At 45.2% G+C, this 26,472-nt stretch overlaps 1 protein-coding gene across 1 annotated transcript in view; it reads left to right on the top strand.

Moving 5' to 3' along the window:
* The first annotated feature begins 1,869 nt into the window (after nt 1–1,869).
* WWC3 (WWC family member 3) overlaps nt 1,870–26,472 on the top strand; it is a 129,882-nt gene continuing 105,279 nt past the window's right edge. Inside the window, exon 1 of the mRNA XM_049873116.1 lies at nt 1,870–2,153. Within this exon, the coding sequence (XP_049729073.1) occupies nt 1,885–2,153 (269 nt within the window). The 5' untranslated portion in view covers nt 1,870–1,884. The remainder of the gene's footprint in view (nt 2,154–26,472) is intronic.

Below are 26,472 nucleotides of genomic sequence, written 5' to 3'. Positions count from 1 at the left end.
GAACTGCCCCATAGGGTTTGCAAGGCTGTCATCTTTACAGAAGCAGGGAGAGCAGCTGGTGAGTTCCAACTGCTGACCTTTGGGTTAGCAGCTGAGCGCTTAACCACTGTACCACCAGGGCTCCTGTCAGTGTTCAACTAACAGGATTTCACTGGTGGAATTTCTGGCATAAAACATCTGGGTGGAGGCACATACTTTGAAAGCAAGGAAGTTTCTCTGTTGTGGTGGGAGGTGGAAGAGGAAAGACCTCGAAGTCTCTATACCTTCACGTTTTTCTTTTTAAAACTTTTCCCCTTATAAAACTATTATCATTTTACAAAAAAAACTGGAAGGTAAAAAATTAAAAGAAAAAATAATCCCACCAGAGGAATGCAAACTCCTGTGACCATTTTGCGACATTTTTTTTTCCGAGTCTTTCCCGTATGTACATGGCTTTGAGCCACTGTTGCAGTTTTTACTGGATATTTTTGTGTCGGTGGTCCAGTGGTTAAGTGCTAAGTATTTCTAAAAAAAAGCCTCCCTGATACCTTCCTGCATTTCCTGGCATAAGTCTTGCAGCTGGGGGTCTGGAGCCACAAGTAGCTGGGGAATTTGGAGTAGACAGAGTTCAGTCCTTGGCGTCTTCAGTCTCCTTAGCGCTGAGATGCAAGCGGAAAGTCAATTACCATCAAGGTTTGATATTTTAGGAGTCGATCTGGCTTCCTCCCAGCAGTCTCTGCTCAAACTGCGGGATCCTACGGATTGGGAGATGGAAGAGCTCAGGAAGGGTCGGGGGGCCTGGGCCAAGGTGGGTTAAGCCCTTCGGGGACTCTCCTGGCGGGGACGCTAGGTGGCCACCGGCCCGGCTCCCCGCTGCCAGGTGTGTCCTCCCTGGCGCACCCGAGAGGAGTGGCTGCGGGTTCCTCCTTCAGCTTCCGAACCCCGCCCCTCCACCCCTCTGAGAATTTCCCCTTCTTCTTGGGACCAGTTGGGGTACCCGGGAGTCCCAGGGCGCAGCCCCGGCCCGGGTGGGCAGAGGGGCGGACCTCAGGCTTCTAGGGCCGAAGTGAGCTCCCCCACCCCGGGCATTGTTTGGGCCCCCGGAGTCAGCCCCAGGCCGGCTGCGCTGCAGCCAGGGTGGGGCGCCATCCTCCCAGTCCTCCTTCCTCTGCGCGACGGACGCGTCGGCGCCCATCCTGGCCCCCGAGCGAGAGGCCTGCGGAGGTGGTGCCGCAGGAGGGGAGAGGAAGGAGCGCGCGGGGGAGGAGGAAAAGAGAAGGCGGAGCGCGCGGGGGAGGAGGGCAGGAGGAGGAGGAGCAGCGGGCGGAGGAGGAGCGGGAGGAGGAAAAAGGTGCCGGGGTGGAGGAGCAGCGGGCGGTGGGAGGAGAAGCAGTGCTCGGAAGATGGGAAGGAAGGGTAGCAGCGGGAAGAGGGAGGAGCGCGCGTGGGAGGAGGAGGGGCAGCGCGGGGCAGGGGGCGGGGCGGCGGGGGGCGGGAGGAGGAGCTGGCGGAGGGAGGAGGAGCCGTCGCGGGGCAGGGGGCGGGGTGGGGCGGGGCGGGGCGGGGCCCGCTCCAGCCCCCGCCCCCGCCGCGGCTAGGAGGGAAGATGGCCGGGCGCGCCGCGGGCACTGAGAGGCCGCCGGCTGTGGCAGCGGCGGTGGCAGCGGCTTCGGGGCTGTGACTCAAGTGGCAGCGGCAGCGGCAGCGGCGGCGGCGGCAGCGGCGACGACCCGGGAGGAGCGGCGAGCGGGCAGGCGGCGGCGCCGGTGCGCGGCGCCGGGCGGAGGATGCGCCGGGCGCGGCGGGCGGCTCCCCGCGGCCGCCCCCGCGCCCCGGGCGCAGAGCCTTAGGCTGGCGGAGGAGGCGGCGGGCGCGGGGCGGTCGGGCGGCGGGGCGCGGGCGGTCATGCCGTGGCTGACCGGCCAGCGGCGGCGGTGGCGCGGCCCGCGTCCGCGCGCGGCCACCCGGGATCCGCCCCCGCGCGAGTCGCAGCAGCCCGCGTCCCCCGCTGCCGCGCCCGCTGTGCCCCCCGCGTCCCCGCCGCCGCCCCGGGGCCGGGACAGCGCTGAGCTGCCGTTGCCGGCCGGCTGGGAGGAGGCGCGCGACTACGACGGCCGCGTCTTCTACATCGACCACAACACGCGCCAGACGTCGTGGATCGATCCCCGCGACCGGTAAGGGCCACCACACTGGGAGCCAGGGCGAGAGTCCGACGCCCCTCCTGGGCCGGGACTTGCCAGGACTCTCCTGAGTCCGGGCAACGACGAGCTTCTCTCTCGCAGCCGGGACTCTCCAGGGGCCACCCGAGTAGGGGCGCGGATGGGGGCGCCCCATCACCTGGGCCCAGAGAGAGGGTCGAGGACCCCAGGAGGCGACCCGCCCCCGGGGTCCATGGCCTTGAGCCCCCGGGTCGCGGAGCAGCGGCCTCCTCCCTCTGACTCGGTTCCCTCACGTCACCCGCTGTCCGGCGCCGGGGAGCTGGGCGCCTGGAATTTCCTCCGCCGGGCTGACGGATGGCTCGCTTTTCCTCTTTCTGTGGGGCCTCGCCCATCCCTGCCCCGGGCCTCTGTGGCCCGCTGGCCCGGCAGGCGACCCCAGCCGCTAAGCTGCCACCTGGGAGCACAGACGTCGCGCCCCGCATCGGGATGTGGGTTCCTTGTCGGGCAGGGTCAGCCTTTTCCATCCAGAGCTTGACGCCAGACGAGGCACTTCAGGGATTCCCACCCATTTGGAGTTGGGAGAGCCTGTTCCCAAACTCTGCGGAGTTGCTGTTCAGCTCCTTAAAAATCAAGCGAGTTCACATGCCGTTTGAAATACCCCGGCGGACGGCGGCCAGCATGGGAGATGATTAGACCCAGATGGTTTCGGAAGAAACGAAAAACAAAAGTGGTCTTTCAGGTCTCTTTTTGTGGCAGATATGCATAGGGCACGAAGTTGCCTGATTATTCGTATAAGTAAATCCAATCGCGGAAACACTATTAGATTTCACTTAAGTTCGTTCAGTGAAGTTTTCTCTTCATTTTTTGCTCAGTTGTCCACTGGTTTCAAGGGTTCGTCTACATTCTTTGTGGAATTGTGTTGAACCCCAGTGTTTCCACTGGTCATCTGATATCTTGTCCTATCTAGAGTAACTTCACCCTGGGCCTGAGTGCCAAAAAGGAAACGCTGCCGGCTTTCCAGTGATTTCGACTTCTGAAAGGGCCCAGTGTGGTGACATTGTGCCTGCTTCCTCCTGCCCACGCAGGAAAGGCAGCGCCACATGGCACGGGTGTTTTAAAATAAACGTTTGAGGAGGGAAACTGCTGAATTGTTTGATGATTTCTCTGGGCTCAGCTAGGGGAAAAACCAAACCAAACCAAAGGATCGTGATTTCCTAACATTCTCTCTGAACATGGCTGAGCTCTGGGCTCAGAAACATCTCTAAATCGTAATACACTTTTATGGGTTCAAAAAATGCTTAGTGTCAAGTTATTTTGAAAATCAGGTGAGATCATATTGTAATTTTAACCAAAAGTTAGCCCCACAGCTGTTTGATCAAGCCTGGGATAGTTCTGGACTTGGTAGAGCTATTCAGAATCGGGGGCCCTTCGTGCTGTCTGTATGTTACAGACCCAACAACTGGAAAATGAACCAATTAAAAGACTGTTTTGCTTAAAAAAGGCTAAAGCTTGTTTTATGAGGGTAATAGAAAACAGTTGTGGTCATATTGGAGCGGGGATACCGAATGAAAAAAAGAAACGTAAGAATTTCTGTTTCGAGGTACAACCAGTGACCTAGGTGAACAGATACTAGAGAGATCAAGTTGTAGAAACATCGTTCCCCTGTAGTTCTTCCACAGTTCCTATGTTCCTCTTTCCCCAAATCTGCTTGTGTTATTCAACGTTTTTTGCTTTCTGCAGACATCTCTTACAGGTTTTTAAAAAGCACCATTTCTAATGCTAAACATGTCGATGGAGTGGGCAAAAGTGAATGTTTTACATTTTTTGTAAAGTAAAAACATGTGTATACTTTCAGAGACAATGTTTTTATAGTGAGTGAAAATTCAGCAGGGGACAGCTTGAACTTCAGCTCCCAGAATACCTTGCCCGAAATATGTATGGAATGTTCAGCAAGCCACAAACATTTCAGTGGAGTTGGCTGAAGGCTGTAATAGTCGTCTCTGCAGCTCCATCACAACAGAACATTGCCGATTTTTATGGGTGACCAGTTATTCTTTAAGGTTGTTATTAGTTTTTATTACGTGGGCAGAGCTGTGCTTCCAAGCACAATGTTTTCTCCCGTGTGCATCTGATACTCTTAAAACCTTTTTTGACTCATGTTCAGTTCTCACAACCAGGAACTGGTGTTCAAGAAATGAGCCAGTGGACCCCTGAAACTATTGCCCTGAGATAATCTTTAAACCTTAAACCAAAAATATCCCGCGAAGCCTTCTTTAAACCAAGCAGTAGTTTAGCTTAACTAGTAAAAAAATGTTTGCCTTGAGCATTATGCTCTTTTAAGGTCTATGTGGGATCAAATTGACAAAAGCAACTTGAAAGATTAGATAGGAGACTTAAGAGGTGGTGAGTTTATGTTAATGGGGGAGGAACAACTCAGGAAAGGAGGGTAAGAATGGTTGTACAACCTGAAGAATGTACTCAGCGTCACTGAGTCGTATATGTAGAAACTGTTGAATTGGTGTATGTCCTGCTGTGTATGTTCTCAGCAACAACAAAATAAGTGAAAAAAAAGAAATGAAAAGATGGGAAAGAAGGCCAGTAAATAATAGCTTTTCTTAAGTACTATAAATGAAATTGTGGAGGAATAAGTAAATGCAGTAAGTTAGGTGGAAATTGTTGTGGATTAGATATATCATTTCCTATGTGAGTTAAGGAAACCCTGGTGGTGTAGTGGTTAAGTGCTGCAGCTGCTAACCAATTCGAATCCACCAGGCACTCCTTGAAAACCCTATGGGGCAGTTCTACTCTGTCCTATAGTGTTTCTATGAGTTGGTATTGACTCGATGGCAGCAGGTTTTTTTTTTTTTTTTGGTAGGTGACTTAACAAAAACTCTAAGAGCATTAAAATATGCTCTGTGAGCAGAGTAAGTGAGGGCCAAGGATTGTAAACAAAATCTCTTGGAAGTTTTATAGTAATTCCATTCAGTGTTGTGTTTAACAACATTCAATATTGCCAGCTCAGGGAGGGCTGGTGATTTATTGCGACTAGTTTCTTTTTAAAGTTATAGCAAATAGCATGCAAGCCTAAGGATACATCTTTACAGCTGTGGCTAAAATCTCAGTATTTTGGAAACAGAATTTTAAATTTTGATTACAAGCCCACCTTAGGTTTAAATTCAGTGTTTCTCTAAACCAGTACTGTGCATATAAATTTCATAGTTCATTTGCTGGGAATCATACCCGAAAACTTTGCTAAAAAATATAAAGTGAATTTATCATTTCTATGGTAACTCAGAGGACAATCACCACCTTACAGAATTTTACCCAAAATTATTTACCATTTGGGCAGAAAATTTGGGAAAAGCATTTTTCCCTCTTTGGAAGAATTTAAGGAGCCCTAGTGGTGCAGTGGTGCAGTGGTTAAAGCACTCGGCTGCTAACCAGAAAGATAGGTGATTTGAACCCACCAGCCACCTCCTGGTAGAAAGATGTGGCAGTCTGCTTCCATAATGATTAAACCAGACCAACCAATCCAGCTGCCATCAAGTGGATTCGGACTCATAGCGACCCTATAGGACAGGGAGAACTGCCCCAATAGGATTTCCAAGGAGTGGCTGGTGAATTCGAACTGCTAACCTTTTGGTTAGCAGCCAAGTGCTTAACTGCTGCACCACCAGGGCAGCCTTGTAAACCCTATGGGGCAGTTCTGCTCTGTCCTGTAGGGCCCCTATGAGTCAGAATCAACCCTGAGGGAAGAATTTGGTATTTATATGTACACTTCCTGCAGAGTGGTTTTGGTATTATTCTGTAGATTGACCTAGTGGTTGAAACTTAATGTTGGCTGATATCACATTTGAGATCAAAGCAGTGTGTAGATAATCATGCTGATGGTAGAAGACCAAGATTATATCATAGTATATGTTTTTAAGAGACATATTTGTATACAAGACAGGATTTGACCTGTGCTACCTGGAGGAGTCTGTGGTATATTAAGTCCTTTGAACAGGCTTTCACTTTAAGGAGAAAACAATCCATGGTTCTGGAATTTGCCAGGTTAGAGCCCCACGTACAGAATCAGATGGCATCATCCCTACCTTTTTGGAGCCTTTATTATTAATTTATAGGAGGATTTCTATATTTATCCCACAGACTATTTCTGGATTATATAAACTGCCCTGGCTGGGCTTTCTGATAAGCAAATAACAGCCTCTCCATTTTTTAGCCTTTCAGTTTGTAGATAGTGTTTGTATGAGCATGGGGAAGCATCTTGCTTTTAAGGCCCTATGTGGCCAGCTCCTGGAAGAATCATCTCTTGCTTCCATTTAGATTGTCAACAACCACTTCTTGTCTAATATCTTTTTTTTTTTTTTTAAAGAAAAGTGAATGGAAAAGTCATTTAGTTCCAAAAATAGTTCCCGGATGTTTGGAAACTTCTAAGTTCCTTTTTCTCCCCTTTCACTCTGGTTTTGGAAGGGGAAATAATGTGTATTACCTTCTCTGGTAGCTTCGACTTCAGGAACCCTTGGGTCAAGTGACATGTTCAAGGTCACCTGGTGAGCCTGGCATGGGCTTCTTGACCTCTAGCTTAGGTCTTTTTTCCAATGTCGACTGCCTTTCCAGTAAATTCAGTAAAATTAATCAGATAGAATAAAAGTGAAGTTAAATTCTGCTGAGTTCAGTTATCTACATTTAAATCAAATAAAGCAAAGAAATATTTACGGAGACTCTTGGCCTCCTGTGTGTTGGGACAGTGTATGGAGACCACGAACTATGTAAAACCATTTGCCTGGGAGATGGGACACAGTATATATAAAAAGAAGACAGTGATAGTCTCAAGGTATCCCACGATTCATTCAGTTCCTCAGGTGGTGTTTGCGTCTGAGAAAAGGGTGAGGGGCTCACTTGAGGCTGGGGTGCTCTTTATCTTTGTCCACCTTTCTCCCAGGTTGAGGGTTTCTTGTGCTTTTCCAGTGCTGGTGACTAAAGGGGACAAGTGCCTGGAGGTGGAGAAGAAGAAGGTGAGAAAAATGCTGGACATGAGGACGTGCTGGGTGGGTTCGGAACAAATCAGGAATTGGTCAATGTAACTGACCCAGAGTTGTCACGTAAAGGGCGTAAGACTTGGGCCAGACCATGCATAACTTAAAGACCTCCGCAAGCTTTGGAGTTAGAGGAGCTAGCGTTGTCTTGTTCAAACTCCTCATTTGGCACTTGAGGGCCACAGCCAAGGGACTTGAGCTGGAGTACCCCCAGTAGGTGGAAGGGCAGGCACATGAGCTGGGTCCTTCTGACCCCCAATCCAGTGCTCTTTCTGGCACATCACCCAACTGCCCAATCCCCACCCATTTTTAAACATCCTACATCTTTTCGTTCATTCAACAACTGGTTATTTGTTGTGCAACTGGGAGGACTTAAGCACTCTTCCAGGGCTTGGCGCTCCAGTGATGAGCAAAACCAAACAGGCCCCTGGCTCCATGGGGCTGACACCTGTGCTCTCAGAGGCCTTCTTCCCTGAGGCCTTGCCATGCCACCCCTGTCCACCGGTTTCTCCCTCCTAGGGTCCCCTTGGTTCTATGATTCTTGTTGTTAGTTGCTGTCGAGTCAAGTCATGGTGACCCCATGTGTGCAGAGTAGAACTGCTCCATAGGGTTTTCAAGGCTGTGACCTTCCGGAAGCAGATTGCCAGTCCTGTCTCCTGAGGTGCCTCTGGGTAGGTTTGAACCACCAGCCTTTTGGCTAGTAGTTGAGCGCATAATCAGTTGCACCACCCATGGACTTCTGTGATTATAGCAGGAGTTGTTATTTAGGTATTTGTGTGATACTTTCATCAAAAGCCCACAAAAGTTATACAGAGTGTAGGCGGAAGGGTGATGAAACTGATGCTAAGGGAAATTGACTTAGTTGCCTCAGTTCACCCAGCAAATGAGGGGCAGAATCTGTCTGACTCCAGTGCTGGAGCCCCTGTTCACTACCTTGGCTAGGTGACTGTGTTTTTCCCTTTGCACTTTGTGGGACTCAGGCAGCTGTGTTTTCTCCACTCCTCTGAAGATGTCGGTGTACAGCCACAGGTGAGACCCATTTTGTGCAGAGGCTAGCAGAAAAGTGGCACAGGAGGTGCTGGTGTTTTACCACATTGGAGCCGGAAATTTTAACATTGATAGATGATGTCTGTGCATTCATTTCTCTCTGCACATTGAGCAATGACCACCGTTTGTCTTTTCTAAGAAGTAGACCCTGCTCTTGTCCTGTGGACCAGCTGGATAGACCTGTGGTAGGAACCTGGCTGCCATGTAGCTAGCTGTGCATCCTTGGGCAAGTTTCCTAACCTCTCTGAGCGTCAGTTTCCTTGCATGTAAACAGGGAACAGTAAGGGGCTGCAGTGATGGTTCAGTGAAGTAAAGGAGGCACAGTGTGGGGTCTGTGTTCGGCGTGTCACCAGCACCAGGCAAAATGAAGCTTATAATTCTTTACTATTATAAGCATCGCAGTGGAGTGTGGTTGGAAAGCTGCTGGTCAGGAAGAGAGAAGCGGAAGCTCAGTGGGCTGGCCGTCCACACTCATGTGCAAGTGTAGAATAGGACGGGCATGCTTGCCTATGGAGTACAGGCATAACCTTTTGTGTAACAAGCCAGGAGAGGAGAAGTATGTTGCAGTTTGTCTAGATGCATAAAATTCCTGGAGCCCTGGTAGTGCAATGGTTAAGCACTTGGGTGCTAACTGAAAAGTTGGCAGTTTGAACTCACCCAGTAGTTCCGCAGGAGAAAGACCTGGTGATCTGTTTCTGTAAAGATTACAGCCTAGAAAACCCTACGGGGCATTTCTACTCTGTTACTTAGGGTCGCTATGAGTTGGAATCTACTCGATGGCATCCAACAACAGTGAAGTTCCTTAAAGATACATATGAAACTAGTAACAATGGCTACTTGTCTTGGGGTGGTGGGGGTAGGAACTATGAAGATGGGGTCACAGGCGTGGGAGAGACTTTTCACTTCATATCATCTTATCCCTTTTGCTTTAAAAAAATTATGGTGGTTAAATATATAGATAAAAATTTGCCATTTTAACCATTTTCAAATACGCAATTCAGTGACATTAATTACATTCACCATGTTGTGCTGCCATTACCACCATCTGTTTCCAAAAGTTTTACATCACCCTAAACAAAGCCACAATACCCCTTCCTTTGGTTTTTTGAACCAGGTGTATATATTGACTTATCACAGAATTAAATGGAAAAAATTAAGCATAGAATCAGAGGATAGGATTATAGATATGAATTTAAGAACCCCTTCCTCGTCTTCCGTCTTCTCCCACTCCTCCCTTCTCATTTCCCCTCCGCCATCATTCCCTGTGTGTAGATTTATATGGCAAATTTATGTTTGCCTAACTTGAACCAAAAAAAAAAAAAAAAAAAAAAAAAAAAAAAAAATTTTTTTTTTTTTTTTTTTTTTTAACTTGAACCCAGCACATTAAGGTCTCGGTTACACTCCTGTTGATCACAATGATCCAACTCAATAAACTGTAACAATGTTGATATTAGGTGGATATTTTCGGCTCTCTGTAACTTTTGGAATTTCAACATTGTCCTAAATAGCTGTTTTATTCTCAAAAAAAAAAAAAAAGAACCCAAACCTGTTGCCATCCAGTCCATTCCAACTCATAGCGACCCTTTCAGACAGAGTAGAACTGCCCCATAGGGTGTCTGAGGTTGTAAACCTTTACTGAAGCAGACTACCTCATCTTTCTCCCACGGAGCGGCTGGTGGGTTCGAACTGCCAAACTTTCGGTTAGCAGCCCAGTGCTTAACCACTGCACCACCAAGGCTCCTTATTTTATTGCATAAAAATAAAAAAAAAATTTTTTGACTGCCTACAAATTGCTCATCCTGTCTTTTTTGAAAATTATCTCTTATCCTTTTTTCCTGGGCCTCTGTTAATTTTTGAGAAGCATCAGTTATGTAGGAACAGATGGTTATTCTTAGCTGGCTTGTGTGAACCCCATGAGGGTTTGACGTGGGGAAGTTTAGAGCTGTTTGGCCCAGGATGACTGGCACACTGTGCCCTGAAGGTCAGGGAAGAGGCCAGGGTCATGTCCCTCTGGGGACATTGCCTGGCATTCAGAGACTAATACATGGATGCCTTTGGTTATACCCCAACCTCCTTTATCACGTTCTCTCTGCTTCTGTCCTGAAATACTTACTTTTCCTTGCCTCTCATGCAAACTGACCTGTTTCTAAGAGCAAATGAACGTGCTTAAAGAGGAGGTGATGCTGTGCTGATGTTGGGTCCCTCTGATGCCAGTAATCCTCATTGATGGGGCCTAACCATGCACTTCATGTGATGGACCAACCAACTGATGTGGCCAAAGCAGGAAGGACTTATTAAAAAGTGATTGTTCAGAAGTACTAGATAGTGTCCGGGTACCATTGCTGATATTTTGATCAGAGATTCTATAGAAGAATCCTGGTCAAAGGTAGGAAGAATGCAGAACAGAATTTCATACTCTCAATGGAATCCAGACTTTCTGGAGCCGTTGAGGCTCGATGAATCACTGAAACTATTGCCCTGACATAATCTTTAAACCAAAACTATCCCCCGAAGTCTTCTTGAATGAAAAAACAGTTTAACTTAATAAGTAAGGTCTGTCTGCCTCAAGCATTGTTCTTTTAAAGAATTTTCTATGTGAGATCACATTGACAAAAGCAACTTGAAAGGTTAGATAAGAAGCTTAGGGGCAGTGAGTTTCAGCCAATGATAGTGAAGCAATTTGGAGAAGGATGATGAGAATGTTTGCTCAACTTGAAGAATGTAACCCATGTCACTGAGTTGTACATGTAGAAATTATTGAAATGGTGTTATGACTGTGTATATTTTCACCCCCCAAAAATTAATTCTTTGATGTCCTGTGATCCAAGAGCTTGCTGATTGAGTTGTCTCTTTGCATTCCACAAAACATCCAAAAAGATATCTTAAAAAAATGTGTTTTATTGACTATGCAAAGGCATTTGACTGTGTGGATTGTAACAAATTATGGATAACATTGGGAAGAATGGGAATTCCGAGACACTTAATTGTGCTCATGAGGAACCTGTACATAGACCAAGAGGCAGTTGTTCAGACAGAACAAGGGGATACTGTATGGTTTAAAGTCAGGAAACATGTGCGTCAGGGTTCTATCCTTTCACCATACTCATTCAATCTGTATGCTGAGCAAACAAGCTGAGAAGCTGGACTATATGAAGAAGAGCGGGGCATCGGGATTGGAGGAAGACTCATTAACAACCTGCGTTATGCCGATGACACAACCTTGCTTGCTGAAAGTGACGAGGACTTGAAGCACTTACTGATGAAGATCAAAGACCACATCCTTCAGAATGGATTGCACCTCAACATAAAGAAAACCAAAATTCTCACGATTGGACCAGTGAGCAACATGATAAATAGAGAAAAGATTGAAATTGTCAAGGATTTCATTTTACTTAGATCCACAATCAACAGCCGTGGAAGCAGAAGTCAGGAAATGAAAAGGTGTATTGCATTGGGCAAATCTGGTGCAAAAGACCTCTTTAAAGTGTTAAAAAGCAAAGATGTCACTTTGAGAACTAAGGTATGCCTGACGCAAGCCGTGGTATTTTCATTTGCCTCGTATGCATGCGAAAGCTGGACAGTGAATAAGGAAGACTGAAGAAATATTGATGCCTTTGTCCCACTTTGGTGAGTGGTGTCTGGGGTCTTAAAAGCTTGTGAGTGACCACCTAAGATGCATCAGTTGGTCCCATCTCACTTGGAGCAAAGGAGAATGAAGGAAAGCAAAGACGCAAGAAAAATATTAGCCCGAGAGACTAAAGGACCACATAAACCAGAAACTGCACCAGCCGGAGACCAGAAGAACTAGATGGTGCCCAGCTACCACCAGTGACTGCACTGACAGGGAGCACAACAAAGAGTCCTGGACAGAGCGGAAGAAGAGTGTGGAGCAGAGCTCAAATTCACATAAAAAGGCCAGACTTAATGGTCTGACAGAGACTGGAGGAACCGTTGAAACTATGGCGCCCAGACGCTCTGTTATCCCAGAACTGAAGCCATTCCCGAAGCCCGCTCTTCAAAGATTAGACGGGACTATAAAACAAAAAATAATACACGTGAGGAGTGTGCTTCTTAGTTCAATCAGATTCACGAAACCAAATGGGCAGCTCCTGTCCAGAGGCAGGAAGGAACAGGAGCTGGTTGAATGGACACAGGGAACTTGAGGTGGAAAGGGGGGGGGGGAGTGTGCTGTTACATTGTGGGGATTGCAACTAATGGCATGAAACAATATGTGTATAAATTTTTGTGTGAGAAATTGAGCTATAAACTTTCACCTAAAGCCCGATAAAAAAAATTGATGCCTTTGAATTAATGGTGTTGGCGAAGAATATTGAACTGCCAGAATACCATGAACTGGCAGAAGAACAAACAAATCTGTCTTGGAAGAAGTACAGTCAGAAAGCTCCTTAGAAGCGAGAGTGGTGACTTCGTCTTGCGTACTTTGCACATGTTATCAGGAGGGACTAGTCCCTGGAGAAGGACACCATGCTTAATAGAGGCTCAGTGAAAAAGAGGAAGACACAGTGGCTGTAACAGTGGGCTCAAGCATGACAGTGACTGTGAGGATAACGCAGGACCAGGCAGCGTTTCGTTTTGTTGTACATAGTGTCTGTCGCTATGAGTCGGAACTGAGTTGACGGCACCTAACAACCAAACAAGTCTGCTTTATGTAAGAAGGCAGGGAAATGTCCACTTTTAGAAAGGTTTTCATTAAGAAATACACAGTTTGAAGGCTGAAGATTTGAGGTACAAAAATGTTTAACTCTTGGGAAAATTGAGTAATTGAGACTCTCCCATTCTTCTGTGCCACCAGGTTAGTGAGGCCCCAGTAGTTAGTTATGCAAGATGGAACCGTTGGTGGAGGCAGGTGAAGGGTGCCTGGACCCCCCTGTACGTGTCTTTATAACTTCCTGTAAATCTATAATTTTATAATTTCAAAATTAAAAGTTTAATAAAAAAGGAAGGAAGAGTATAAAGTTATTTACAGTTAAAATGAAATTAACCTTCTTCCCTATAACTCACTAGTGAACTATATCAGCATGCAGTACCCAAGATATTGGCTCTCAGCTATGGGTGGGTGGGGGTGTTGGTGTGATTTGCCCCCAAGGGACATTTGGTGATGTCTGGAGACATTTTGGGTTATCAAAATTGGTTTTCTGGAGACATTTTTGTTGTCAACTCAAAAGTCAGTAGAAATGGGGCTTGGAGGCCCGGGCTGCTGCCAAACATCCTACAATGCACTGGCCAACCCCTACCACAGAGAATGGCCCATTCCCAGTAGTGCTAAGGTTGAGCCACTGTGTCTCAGCCAGTCATAGAGTATCGAGCCTGCAATTGGCTGAGGTTGGAGCACGTTGCCCAGGCATGTCCATGAGCTGTGAGGGGAGACCTGAGACAGGCATGGCTCCTTGCGCTGAAAGACCTCCCTGGAAGGAACTCCCCCTTTCTCTAGTTGATGTCCTGTCTCCTTGTAAACCTGGAGCTGGGCAGCCATGCTGCTGTTGCAAAAACCACAAGGGAGCTGGCTGAGAAGCTGACTGCGGCAGAGAGGAAAGAAAGACCCTGTGTCCGACCCAGTGGGTGGATGGATGAATTTAGGCTCTGGAGCTGGCTGCCCTCAGCACTTTTTCTTCTGTGAAACAGTAACACCTCCTTGTCCTTTAAAAGAGTCCCTGGGTGGTGGTGCAAATGGTGAACACACCTGGCTGCTAACTAGAGGCTGGAGGTTTGAGTCTGTCCAGAGGTGCCTTGGAAGAAAGGCTTGGCAATCTACTTCCAAAAAATCAGTCATTGAAGACCCTATGAGACACAGTTGTACTTGGACACACATGGGGTCACCAGGAGTTGGGAGTTGACTCGATGCCCACTGGTTTGTCCCTTAAAAGTCAGTTGATTTGCTACTTGCAGCCAGCAACGCCATCCTCACTCATTTCTTTTATCCCATGTTGCCCGGTAGTTTTCATAATTGGCATTCCTATTAGAGATGAAAACTTCCACTGAGTGGCTCTACCGTTGTTTCTGAAATAGTTCCTTATTTTGGACCATTTAGGTTGCCTCCGGGTGTTTATGATCATAAATACTATAATTATAATACTGTTTACGTGTAATTATCTTCTCTATAGCAGTTTTTTCACCTTTGCCTTAGGAGATATTTCTAGGCAGGGGATGAATGCAACCCAAGGGCGAGCATTTGTTTGTTTTAAAAAACTTTTACTTTGGAATAGTTTTGGAGTTACAGAAAAGTTGCAAAGATAGAACAGTTTCCCCTGTTCTCACCATCTTATGTCATCTCAGTATGTTTGTCAAAACTAAGAGACCTGCTTTGATACATTGCGTTTCATTGAACTCCAGACTTTCTTTAGATTTCATGTTTTTTTTTCCCACTAATGTTCTTTTTCTTATCCAGTGGTTTTAGAACTATTACATAAATTGCTGATATTTGTATGCTTCAACTTAATATTCATACGTTTTTCCTACATCTTTATTTTGGGGGTATTTATTTATTCTTACATTTGACAAACTTCTAAGACTTTGTCTGAGGCCTCGTGTAATACAGTGCTGTGATTCAAACACATTTTGGAATCATGAATCCTAAGAAAATCTGATACGAGGTAGGAATTCTGTGTTCAGGAAAATGCACAAGCTCATGGAAGCTTGCATTTGCTTTCCAGAGGTTTATAGACCTCTTGGAGCTTATTTACGCCTCCTAGAATAACGGGGACTTGGTTTGAAATGGGCAGACACTCCAGAGATGCATGCCACACATGCTGTAAGTATGGGCAAACGAATGAATAATGGGTGCATGCTTATACGTTTGCTGTAACTACCCTAGGTACAGCGTGTAGCATCCACTGAACAGTGATTCATGGAGAACCTTCCATGCTTCCTCTAACTCTTCTCCAGCCTCATAGCCAACCCAGCATTAAACTGTGATGTGCAGTCACGTGATACAATCTCATGTACTGGGTAGATCTCACATGAAAAGTAAAGCTATGCCAGCTGCCATTACTGAACATTTTGATTGAAGAGTCTATAGAAGAATCCTCACCAAAATGGGGAACATGTGGAACAGAATTTCAAATTTGCATGAAATCCAGACTTTCAGGAGCCAGTGAGACTGAATGAACCCTGAAATGACTGACCTGAGATAATCTTTAAACCTTAAACTAAAAATATCCCCTGAAGTTTTTTTTAAAGCAAACAATAGTTTAGATTAATTAGTAATGTCTGCCTTGAGCATTGTGCTCTTTTAAAGAGCTTTCTATATGGCATCAAATTGACAAAAGCAATTTGAAAGGTCTGATACGAACCTCAGGGGGCAGTGAATTTATGTTAATGGGGGAGGAACAATTCGGAAAAGGAGGGCGAGAATGGTTGCACAACTTGACTATAATCAGTGTAACTGAATTGTACATGTAGAAAATCTTGAATTGGTGTGTGTTCTGCTCTGTATATTTTTAACAACAACAAAAAATTATATAAAAAAGTGAAACTATATGAACCTCAGAAACACAGTGCTAATAGAGAAAAGCAGACATAAAAGACCACCAGTTTTATAATTCAGTTTATACAAAATGCTCAGAACAGGTACATTTTTAGAGACAGTTGATATTAGTGATTACCTGGGGCTAAAGGTGGGAACGAGGAGTGACTGTTAATGGGATAAGGGAACTTATTGAGGTGCTGGAAATGTTGTAAAACTGGATTGTGGTAATGGCTGCTGAGCTCGGTAAATTTACTAAAAATCATTGAATCATACACTTACCCACAATTGGTGACCTTTAGTGTGTATAGATTCTACCTCAAATAAAGTTGTTAAATTAAGAAAAAAAAAACATAAAGCTGCTTTTAAATTCAACAGTTACCTTGACTTTATAGTTGAAGAGAACAGGCTGTTTAGATTAGCCTTGGCAGCCTCTAACCCGGCAGAAGGCCTTTGGGCTTCTCGAAAAGTCCATACAATTGCCAGGAAAACTTGCCAAGAAGCCACATGTTGCATTGCCCAAGAGCTTGGCCAATTGAAAGGGGAGATTACTACCGGGTAACAACCTGGTAATCATTACTAGATTCAAAATATAGTTGATTTTCACTAAGGCAACTAATTTTTCATTTGGAGTAATATACCTCTTAGGATGACTCACTAGTATTGCTGTTTGTTGTAGTAAAGTTGAACTAATATCTGGTTAGTCTTTTAGTTTCTGGTTGGATTCTTCCCTGCTCTTGAGTCCTGTCCCCAGAGTCCTTGCAGGATTGGGGCTGTTACGGATTCAATTGTGTCCCCCCAAAATATGTGATGTAAATCCTGATCCCTATACCTGCTATACCTGCAGTTATAATCTCATTTGGGAATGGGTTTTTTGTTACGTTAATGAGATAGTATTCATATAGGGTATGTTGTAAATCAATCTCTTTTGAGATATACAAGGGATTAAACAAGCAAGCAGAGATGGGGGAAGACAGATGCCATGCCACGTGAAGATTGCCGAGGAGCCAAGAAATAAGCTGAAGAGGAAAGGACCTTCCCTCAGAACTGACAGAGAAAGAAAGCCTTCCCCAAGAGCCGGTACCCTGAATTCGGACTTCTAGACTCCTAAACTGTGAGAAAATAAATTTTTGTTTGTTAAAGCCATATACTTGTGGTATTTCTGTTATAGCAGCACCAGATAACGAAGACAAGGCCTAAACAGTTCTGCCAAAATGGCTGTCACCAGTGCAGTGTTTGAATCAGCACAGATGAGCTGAGGTCCCTCGTGTTCTGTTTCACAGCTTTGCTGATTCCATGGAACAGGAAGTGCAGTGCCGTGGATGTTTCATTCTTGCTGTTTAAGCACTTGGGCGGCATACTTACAGACCACAGCTTTAGAGAACATTGATTCATGCCTTTTTTAAAAATTGTGGTAAATGTAGGGTGCATTGGTTCAGTGGTGGAATTCTTGACTTCCATGTGTGAGACCCAGGTTCGATTCCCGGCCAGTGCACCTCGTGCACAGCCACTACCTGTCTGTCAGTGGAGGCTTGCGTGTGGCCATGATGCTGAACAGGTTTCAGCAGAGCTTCTAGACTAAGAGTAGGAAGAAAGCTCTGGCAATCTGCTCCCAAAAACCAACAAGTGACAACCCCGTGGATCACAACAGCCCGATCTGCAGCTGATCGCAGGGATGGTGTAGGACCCGGCCGTAGTCCGTGCTGTTGTTCAGGGGTTGACATCAGTTGAGGGCTGACTTGATGTCAGCTAACAATAACAACAACAACAAATATAGCAAAACATTCGCCATTTCAACATTTTTTTTATTAAAACATTTTTATTCATTATTTTTTAAAATAATTTTTATTGCGCTTGAAGTGAAAGTTTACAAATCAAGTCAGTCTCTCACATACAAACTTATATACATCTTACTCCGTACTCCCATTTACTTTCCCCCTGATGAGTCAGCTCGCTCCCTCCTTCCAGTCTCTCCTTTCATGACCATTTTGCCAGTTTCTAACCCCCTCTACCCTCCCATCTCCCCTCTAGACAGGAGATGCCAACACAGTCTCAAGTGTCCACCTGATACAAGTAGCTCACTCTTCATCAGCATCTCTCTCAAACCCATTGTCCAGTCCCTTCCATGTCTGATGAGTTCGCTTCGGGAATGGTTCCTTTCCTGGGCCAACAGAAGGTTTGGGGACCATGACCGCCGGGAGTCCTCTAGTCTCAGTCAGACCATTAAGTCTGGTCTTTTTATGAGAATTTGGGGTCTGCATCCCACTGATCTCCTGCTCCCTCAGGGGTTCTCTATTGTGCTCCCTGTCAGGGCAGTCATCAGTTGTGGCCGGGCACCATCTAGTTCTTCTGGTCTCAGGATGATGTAAGTCTCTAGTTCATGGGGCCCTTTCTGTCTCTTGGGCTCATAATTACCTTGTGACCTTGGTGTTCTTCATTCTTCTTTGATCCAGGTGGGTTGAGACCAATTGATGCATCTTAGATGGCCGCTTGTTAGCATTTAAGACCCCAGATGCCACACTTCAAAGTGGGATGCAGAATGTTTTCTTAATAGAATTTACTTTGCCAATTGACTTAGATGTCCCCTGAAGCCATGGTCCCCAAACCCCCGCCCTTGCTTCGCTGACCTTTGAAGCATTCAGTTTATCTGGGAAACTTCTTTGCTTTTGGTCCAGTCCAGTTGAGCTGACCTTCCCTGTATTGAGTATTGTCCTTCCCTTCACCTAAAGTAGTTCTTATCTATTATCTAATCAGTAAATAACCCTCTCCCACCCTCCTTCCTTCCCCTCTCTCGTAACCGCAAAAGAATGTGTTCTTCTCAGTTTAAACTATTTCTCAAGATCTTATAATAGTGGTCTTATACAACATTTGTCCTTTTGCCTCTGACTGATTTCACTCAGCATAATGCCTTCCAGGTTCCTCCGTGTTGTGAAATGTTTCACAGGTTCATCATTGTTCTTTATCGATGCATAGTATTCCATTGTGTGAATATACCATAATTTATTTATCCATTCATCTGTTGATGGACACCTTGGTTGCTTCCACCTTTTTGCTATTGCAAACAGTGCTGCAATAAACATGGGTGTGCATATATCTGTTCGTGTAAAGGCTCTTATTTCTCTAGGATGTGTTCCGAAGAGTGAGATTTCTGGGTTGTATGGTAGTTCTATTTATAACTTTTTAAGGCGATGCCAGATCGATTTCCAAAGTGGTTGTACCATTTTACGTTCCTACCAGCAGTGTATAAGAGTTTGAATCTCTCCACAGCCTCTCCAACATTTATTATTTTGTGTTTTTTGGATTAATGCCAGCCTTGTTGGAGTGAGATGGAATCTCATCTTAGTTTTAATTTGCATTTCTGTAATGGCTAATGATCGAGAGCATTTTCTCATGTATCTGTTAGCCACCTGAATATCTTCTTTAGTGAAGTGCATGTTCATATCCTTTGTCCAATTTTTAATTGGGTTATTTGTCTTTTTGTGGTTGAGTTTTAACAGAATCATATAGATTTTAGAGATCAGGTGCTGGTCGGAGATGTCATAGCTGAAAATTTTTTCCCAGTCTGTAGGTGGTCTTTTTACTCTTTTGGTGAAGTCTTTAGATGAGCCTAGGTGTTTGATTTTTAGGAGCTCCAAGTTATCTAGTTTTTCTTCTGCGTTCGTTATCATGTTTTCTATACTGTTTATGCCATGTATTAGGGCTCCTAAGGTTGTCCCTATTTTTTCTTCCATGATCTTTATCGTTTTAGTCTTTATGTTTAGGTCATTGATCCATCTGGAGTTAGTTTTTGTGCATGGTGTGAGGTATGGGTCCTGTTTCATTTTTTTGCAAATGGATATCCAGTTATGCCAGCACCATTTGTTAAAAAGACTGTCTTTTCCCCAGTTAACTGACACTGGGCGTTTGTCAAATATCAGCTGCTCATATGTAGATGGATTTATATCTGGGTTCTCAATTCTGTTCCATTGGTCTATGTGCCTGCTGCATTTCAACATTTTTTACATGTACAATCTGGTGATGTTAATTACGTGCAGTATGTTATGCAACCATCACCACTATCCATTTCCAGATTTTCCCATCATCCTTAAAGATTGATAGATGCTTTTTGAATGCCCATGTAATGCTATAGATTCTTGTGTTTAGAAACTGATATCTTATTATTACTTTTTTTTATAGAGAGTGGCGAGTAATTGTTTCCTCATGGGTTAGTAGTTTGGGATCTAAAATGATAGGGCTCAAGCCCATGGTGGCCAGCTCTATAGAGCTTGTGCATTTTCCTTCCAGGAGAACGTTATGAGTCTTCTTCAGAAGCACTCTGGTACCATTGTGTTTGCCTTAGAGATAGTGATTCTGAAAGCATTCCCACTAAATCATTCTGTGATTTATCTAGCCTAGGCTGGCCCAAGATTGTCATCTTGTTAATGTCAGTATCAAAAGCCAAGACACCAGAAACCACTCCCCCCATATCATAAACCTCCAAAATGTCCCCATAAATGGCATATTGAGAAAAATGTCAAGGATTAACAAGAATATCATCTTGCCTTTAGAAGTAGTTATGGGAGGACAGAGTAACATTTGCATTTTATGTGCCACCATCTTGCCCAGAACCAAGGATTCCTGTTTGAACAGCTCCCAGCACTCAGCTCTGCCTTGGGGCTTTAGACATAATTACTTTCAATTTTTAAACAAGAACACAAGTACTTATTATGCTTTTAAAGTTATTAGTAGAGAGAATTGTTTTTGTTATGGCATTTACCACCTAGCCACTTTTAAAATATGGATCGCTATAAAGTTTTATGTAAACATATAACTGATAAAACACTTGTTTCTCATGACTCATTGTGAATGTCACAGCGCTAAAGTTAGGGCCAGCTCAGTAAATATTTGAAAGAATCCAAAGTCTGCATTTCCTTCAGATGGACCCATGTAAAGTAGAGAAAAATGATCACTTTCTTTTCATCTATTTTAAGGGTGGTTGGTAGTGTCCTGGAGCCCTGATGATGCAGCGGTTAAGAACTATGGCTGCTGACGAAAAGGTCAGCAGTTCGAACTCACCAGCCACTCCTTTTAAACCCTCTGGAGCAGCTCTGCTCTGTCCTATAGGGTTGCTATGAGTCAGAATTGATTTTTGTTCTAACCAGTGAGCAGTCCTATCTGGCCAGTCCTCAGCTTGCCTGCCCTCCTCCCCCCTTCCCCACCCCAGGGCTTGGGAGGACTTAGGTTTGTGCAGTGGCAGGAGCATCAGCAGAAAGAAGGGACGCAGGGCTCAGCCATGGGTGCTCCCTTCCCTGTTTGCAAGGTTCAACAGATGATGCCAGGGGCTTCCTAATGGTGGTGGTTTTTTTTTTTAATTATGGTTAAAAAAATATATATATCTCAATCATAAAATTTACAGTTGTAACCATTTTTAGGTGTACAGTTCAGTGATTAAAATTATAATCACCGTGTTGTACAACCATCTCCAGTATTTATTTCTAAAACTATTTCATCCCCACAAACAGAAACTCAATACTCCTTCAGCAATAACTCTCCATTCCCTCCTCCCGCTACCCCGTGGTGACCACTAATATATTTTCGTCTCTATGCGCTTTCCTGTTCCAGATATTTCGTATTAGTGGGGTCTTAAAATATTTGTCTTTTCGTGTCTGAGTTATTTCACTCAGCATAATGTTTTCAAGGTCCATCCATGTTGTAGCATGTATCAAGACTTCATTTCTCTTCATGGCTGAGTAATAGTCCACTGTATGTCTGCGGAGTCCCTGGCTGATGCAAACGGTTGAGGTTAACTTGCTTCGCTGCTAACCAAAAGGCTGGAGAATTGAGTCCACCCAGAGGTACCTCAGAAGAAAAGCCTGTAGATCTACATCCGAAAAATTAGCCACTGAAAACCCTGTGGAGCACAGTTCTACTCTGACACACATAGATAGGGTTGCCCCGGGTCAGAATTGATTTGGTGGCAACTGGTTTTGCATGGATGTACCACATTTTAAGTTTATCCATTCATCTGCTGATGGACACCAGGGTTTATCCCGCCTTTTGACTATCGCGAATAGTAGTGCAGTGAACATTGGTGCACAAATATCTGTCTTAGTCCCAGCTTTCAGTTCTTTTGGATATATACCCAGGAGTAGAGTTGCTGGGTCCTATGGTAATTCTATGTTTAGCCTTTTGAGGAACTGCCAAACTGTTTTCCACAGCAGCTGCACCAGTTTACGTTCCCACTAGCAATGCACGAAGGATCCAATTTCTCCACTTCCTCATCAACACTTATTATCTTCCATGTTTTTGATTATAGCCTTTTTTTTAGTGGGTGTGAAGTGGCATCTCATTGTGGTTTTGATTTGCATCTCCCTGGTGACTAATGATGTTGAGCATCTTTTCATGTGCTTGTTTCTGAATGGTGGTTTTCAAGATTGGAGGAACCTTTGGAGAGGGGCCCGAGTGTGTCCTCCGAAGAACTAATGATAATCTACCATGAACAACTGACCTTGGGTGCATTTGGCTCCAGATGTTGGCCAGATTAAGAATTTGCTGAGCTCCCTGGGGCCTGCACGTACGTCTCAGTCCGAGTTCTTGAGAGGGTTGCTCTAGACAATTATAGCCTTCCAGATGCCTTCAGGGTCCAGAAAGTGCAGTCCAAGTGGTGGGGGCATGAGAGGAGGGAATACTGGAGGTCGTGTGCTTAGGGCGATGTGCACTGGCTTGCTTCCACGAAGTATAGAATGTCAAAGAATTGTTAATGTTGCAGAAATTTATTATGCTCCTTCAGGTAGGAAACTTTAGCTTGTTTCCAGTTCTAAAGGAGAATTTAAAGGAGCATTTTAATCTGATTAGCTTTTATCTCTGCTAGAACTTGCCCAGGTAGATCCTTAGCCACAGTGCTGGCACATAGTAGGTACTCAGTAAGTTATACCAGTTGCCATCGAGTTGACTTCAGCTCATGGCGACCCCATGTGTACAGAGTAGAACTGTGTTCCATAGGGTTTTCATTGGCAGATTTTTCGCAAGTAGGTCTCCAGGCCTTTCTTCTGAGGTATCTCTCAGTGGACTTGAACCTCTAGCCTTTTGATTAGCAGCTGAGCCCGTTAACCATTTACACCACCCAGGGATTATAGTAATTACACCAAATGAAACCAAACCCGTTGCCGTCAAGTCAGTTCCAACTCATAGGGACCCTGGGCCAACACATTTTATTCTCAGGTGGACACAGAATTAAAAAAAAAAAATTAAAGCGTGTTTTTTGTTCTGGTTTGTAATCACTTGTTTGGTTGTGTTTGAGTATTTTTTTTATCGTGGTAGAAATATATATAACACAGCATTCGCCAAATCAACATTTTTTATATGTACAGTTCAGTGAGACTGATTACATTAATCATGGTTGTACAGCCATCAAGTGTGGTTGTTTTTTAAATTAAACTTTTTTTTTTGAGTGATTGTGGATTCACATGCAGTTGTAAGAAATACTACAGAGAGGTCCCAGGTACCCTTCACCCAGTTTCCCCCAGTGGAATCATCTTGGACGGGTATAGCAACAATGTCACAACTACTTGTCTGTTCTACATTTGTATAATTTGTCATTTCAAGAGTGTTACATAAATGGACACATACAGTATGAACCTTTTGAAAAGGCTTTTCCACTGAGCATAATTCCCAGAGAGCTATCCAAATTCTTGTCAATGTCAGTAGATTGTTCCTTCTTATTGTTGAGTAGTAGTCCACGGTATGGATGTACCACAGTTTGTCTAACCATTCACCTGTTGAAGGGCATTTGTGTTTTTCTGCTTTTTGTCTGTTACAGAAAAGCCACTAAGAACAATCAAGTACTGGCTTTTGTATGAACGTAAGTCTTCATATCTTTGGGATAAATGCCCAAGACTGCAATTGCTGGATCATGTGTGGTAGTTGCATGTTCAGTTTTACGAGAAACTGCCACTTTTCTAGAACGGGCATACCACCTTATATTCCACCAGCAATGGATGAGTGATCCGGTTTCCCTCATCCTTGCCAGAATTTGGTGTTGTCATTATTTTTTTTTATTTTAGCCATTCTGCTGTATAGTGATGTCTCATTGTGGTTTTAATTTACATCTCCCTCATAGCTAATGAAGGAAACCCTGGTGTGGCGTAGTGGGAGTTTGAATCCACCAGGTGCTCCTTGGAAACCCTATGGGCCGTTCTACTTTGTTCTATAGAGACTATGGCAATGGGTTTTTTTTTTTTTGAATAGCTAGTGAAAGGAGCTCCGGTGGCCCAACAGTTAAGTATGCTCAGCTGCTTACCAAAAGGTTGCCAGTTCAAACCTACCCAGCAGTTCCACGGGAGAAAGACCTGGCAATCTGCTTCTGTAAAGATTCCCACCCCCACTGCTGATGAGTCGATTCTGACTCATAGCGACCCCATAGGATTTCCAAGGCAGTAGATCTTTATGGGAGCAGACTGCCACATCTTTCTCCCACGGAGCCGCTGGTGGTTTTGAATCATTGACCTTTCGATTTGCAGTCAATTGCTTTAACCTCTGGGCTACCAGGGCTCCTATCCACAGAGATTATAGCTTAGAAAACTCTAGGGGACCGTCCTACTCTGTCACCTGGGGTCTCTATGAGTTAGAAGTCAACTTGATGGCACCTGACAACAATAACAATAGCTGATGGTATTGAACATCTTCAAATGTGCTTATTTGCGACCTGTATATCCTCTTCCGTAAAATGCCTCTTCCTGTCTTTTGCCCATTTTCCAATTGGATTGTTCTTTTTTTGTTTATTGTTGAGTTTTGAGAATTCTTTATATATCCTCCATACTAGTCCTCTGTTGGATGTGGTTTGCATATATATTCTCCTAGTCCTTAGTGTTTCATCCTCTTACCAGGGTCTTTTACAGAGCAAAAAACCTAAATGCTGATCATGCCCAATTTATCATCCTGCTTTTGGTGTCAAGTTTAAGGATAATTTGCTTAGCCGTCAATCCTGCAGATTTTCTCCTGTGTTCTTTTTTAAAGGTTTGCTAGGTTTGTGTTTTACATTGAAGTCCATGATCCATTTTGGGTTATTTTTGGATGAGGTGTGAGACTTAGGTCAGGGTTCATTTTGGGGGCAGTGGATGTCCAATTGCTCCAGCACCATTTGTTGCAAAACAATCCTTTCCTCCACTGAGTTGCTTTTGCACCTTTGCCAAAAATCAGTTGGGCATATTTCTGGGTGTATAATTTACTTTGAAGAGAAGGGGAAGTGTTTTTTGTAAAAGCATGAATTGGAAAGGCAAACCCTGGGTTCAGTGAGCCCAATAGCTGGGTGCTCTTGGGCAAATCACTTACCCTCTTTGACCTCAATTTTCTTTTTGTTAAAATGAGATGAATAGAGTCTTTCTGAGATACCTTTGGAGTCCCTGGGTGATGCAAACAGTAAAGCACTCGACTACTAGCTGAAAGGTTGGTGGTTCAGACCCACCCAGGGGCGCCTTGGAAGACAGGCCTGGCGATCTGTTTTTGAAAGGTCACACACAGCCTTAAAACCCTGTGGAGCAGTTCTCTGCATATATGGGGTTGCTGTGAGTCAGAATCATCTTGATGGCAACTGACAACAACAATAACAAGATCCCTTCAGTTCCAGCCCCTCAACTGTTAGCAAGGAGCTCCTGGGCCCATGCGGGGCTGGCAGCATGGGCGGCAGGAGGCTTGCTGCTGAGCTGGCTCTTGGGCTACGGACCGCTCTGTCTTCCAGCTGTTTTGAATCAAATGTCCTTGCCCACCCTCCTGCTCTGAAGACTTTTTAATGATTCTGTGACTTGATATTAGGCACAACGACAGAGTCCCTGTATCAGTGGCCATTATTTGGGGGTGACTTCCTCCATTACAGGCAGTCCTGGGTTCTGCCTGCTACCTGTTCCCACACCAGTGTGCCGGCCCCTGCCAGGGAGGCTGTGGTCAAGGCACCAGGTGACCTGTCTCCTGCTTCCTTAGAGAGTAGTGTGGGCACCCAGCAGGATAGGAATGGGTGCACCCGGAAGAACCCACAGTCAGCGCCTTCTAATATCACTTAGAAGGGGAACTCTCAGGGGACTAGAAATGAGCTGAGATGATTCAAAGTGGTCACTCATATTCCTGGTACTGTTTTGATAAGTATGCACCTGAGATGCTGTGTGTCACCTCCCTCTCGGCAGTGTCTTGGGGAATGTATTCCTAAGGATGTCAAGGAATTGGTCCTGGTCCTGCTCCCTCGCCCAGCACTAGTTCAGACCTCACTGCATCCCACCCGCCCTTGGTCAGTGGCCACCCTCCCGCCATCCCCTCTGCTCACTCTCCCTGCTGTTCACTTTCTCTGCAGCCAGAGGGATCTTTCAAAAAAGCAAATCTGATGGCGGCATGCCAGCTTTGCATTCCTTGGTGGCTTCGTGCCACCTGCACACCACTGGTACACCTTGGTTCTTGATCATATGGCCCTTCCCCTTCCCCTTCGGTCACGCCCATTCTCCCGTCCATGACCGGGCGAGGGCAGGTCTCCAGGCCATCTGGGACCGGCCCGTCTCTGCCCAGGTGCCCTCCGCTCCTGCCCTTTCCTCCCCAGCCAGGCTAGAAGCCTCTGTCCACGGTGCTCCTCGGGGGTCCTGGGTCCACTGCTGTTGAGACCAGCGCTTGCTGCCCCGAGCTGTGGGCATCCACCTGGACTTTCTTTCCGCGGGTGCTGAGCTTTGGGAACCAGGTTCCTGAAAGTGAAGCTCCTGAACTAGCAGCATTTGACATCTGTCTGAGGGCAGCATTTTCTAAGGAGGAG

This window comes from Elephas maximus, chromosome X, assembly GCF_024166365.1.
Source record: "Elephas maximus indicus isolate mEleMax1 chromosome X, mEleMax1 primary haplotype, whole genome shotgun sequence".
Classification (NCBI taxonomy): Eukaryota; Metazoa; Chordata; class Mammalia; order Proboscidea; family Elephantidae; genus Elephas; species Elephas maximus.
Note: the sequence above shows the minus strand (reverse complement) of the source record. Positions and strands in the feature narration are given on the sequence as shown.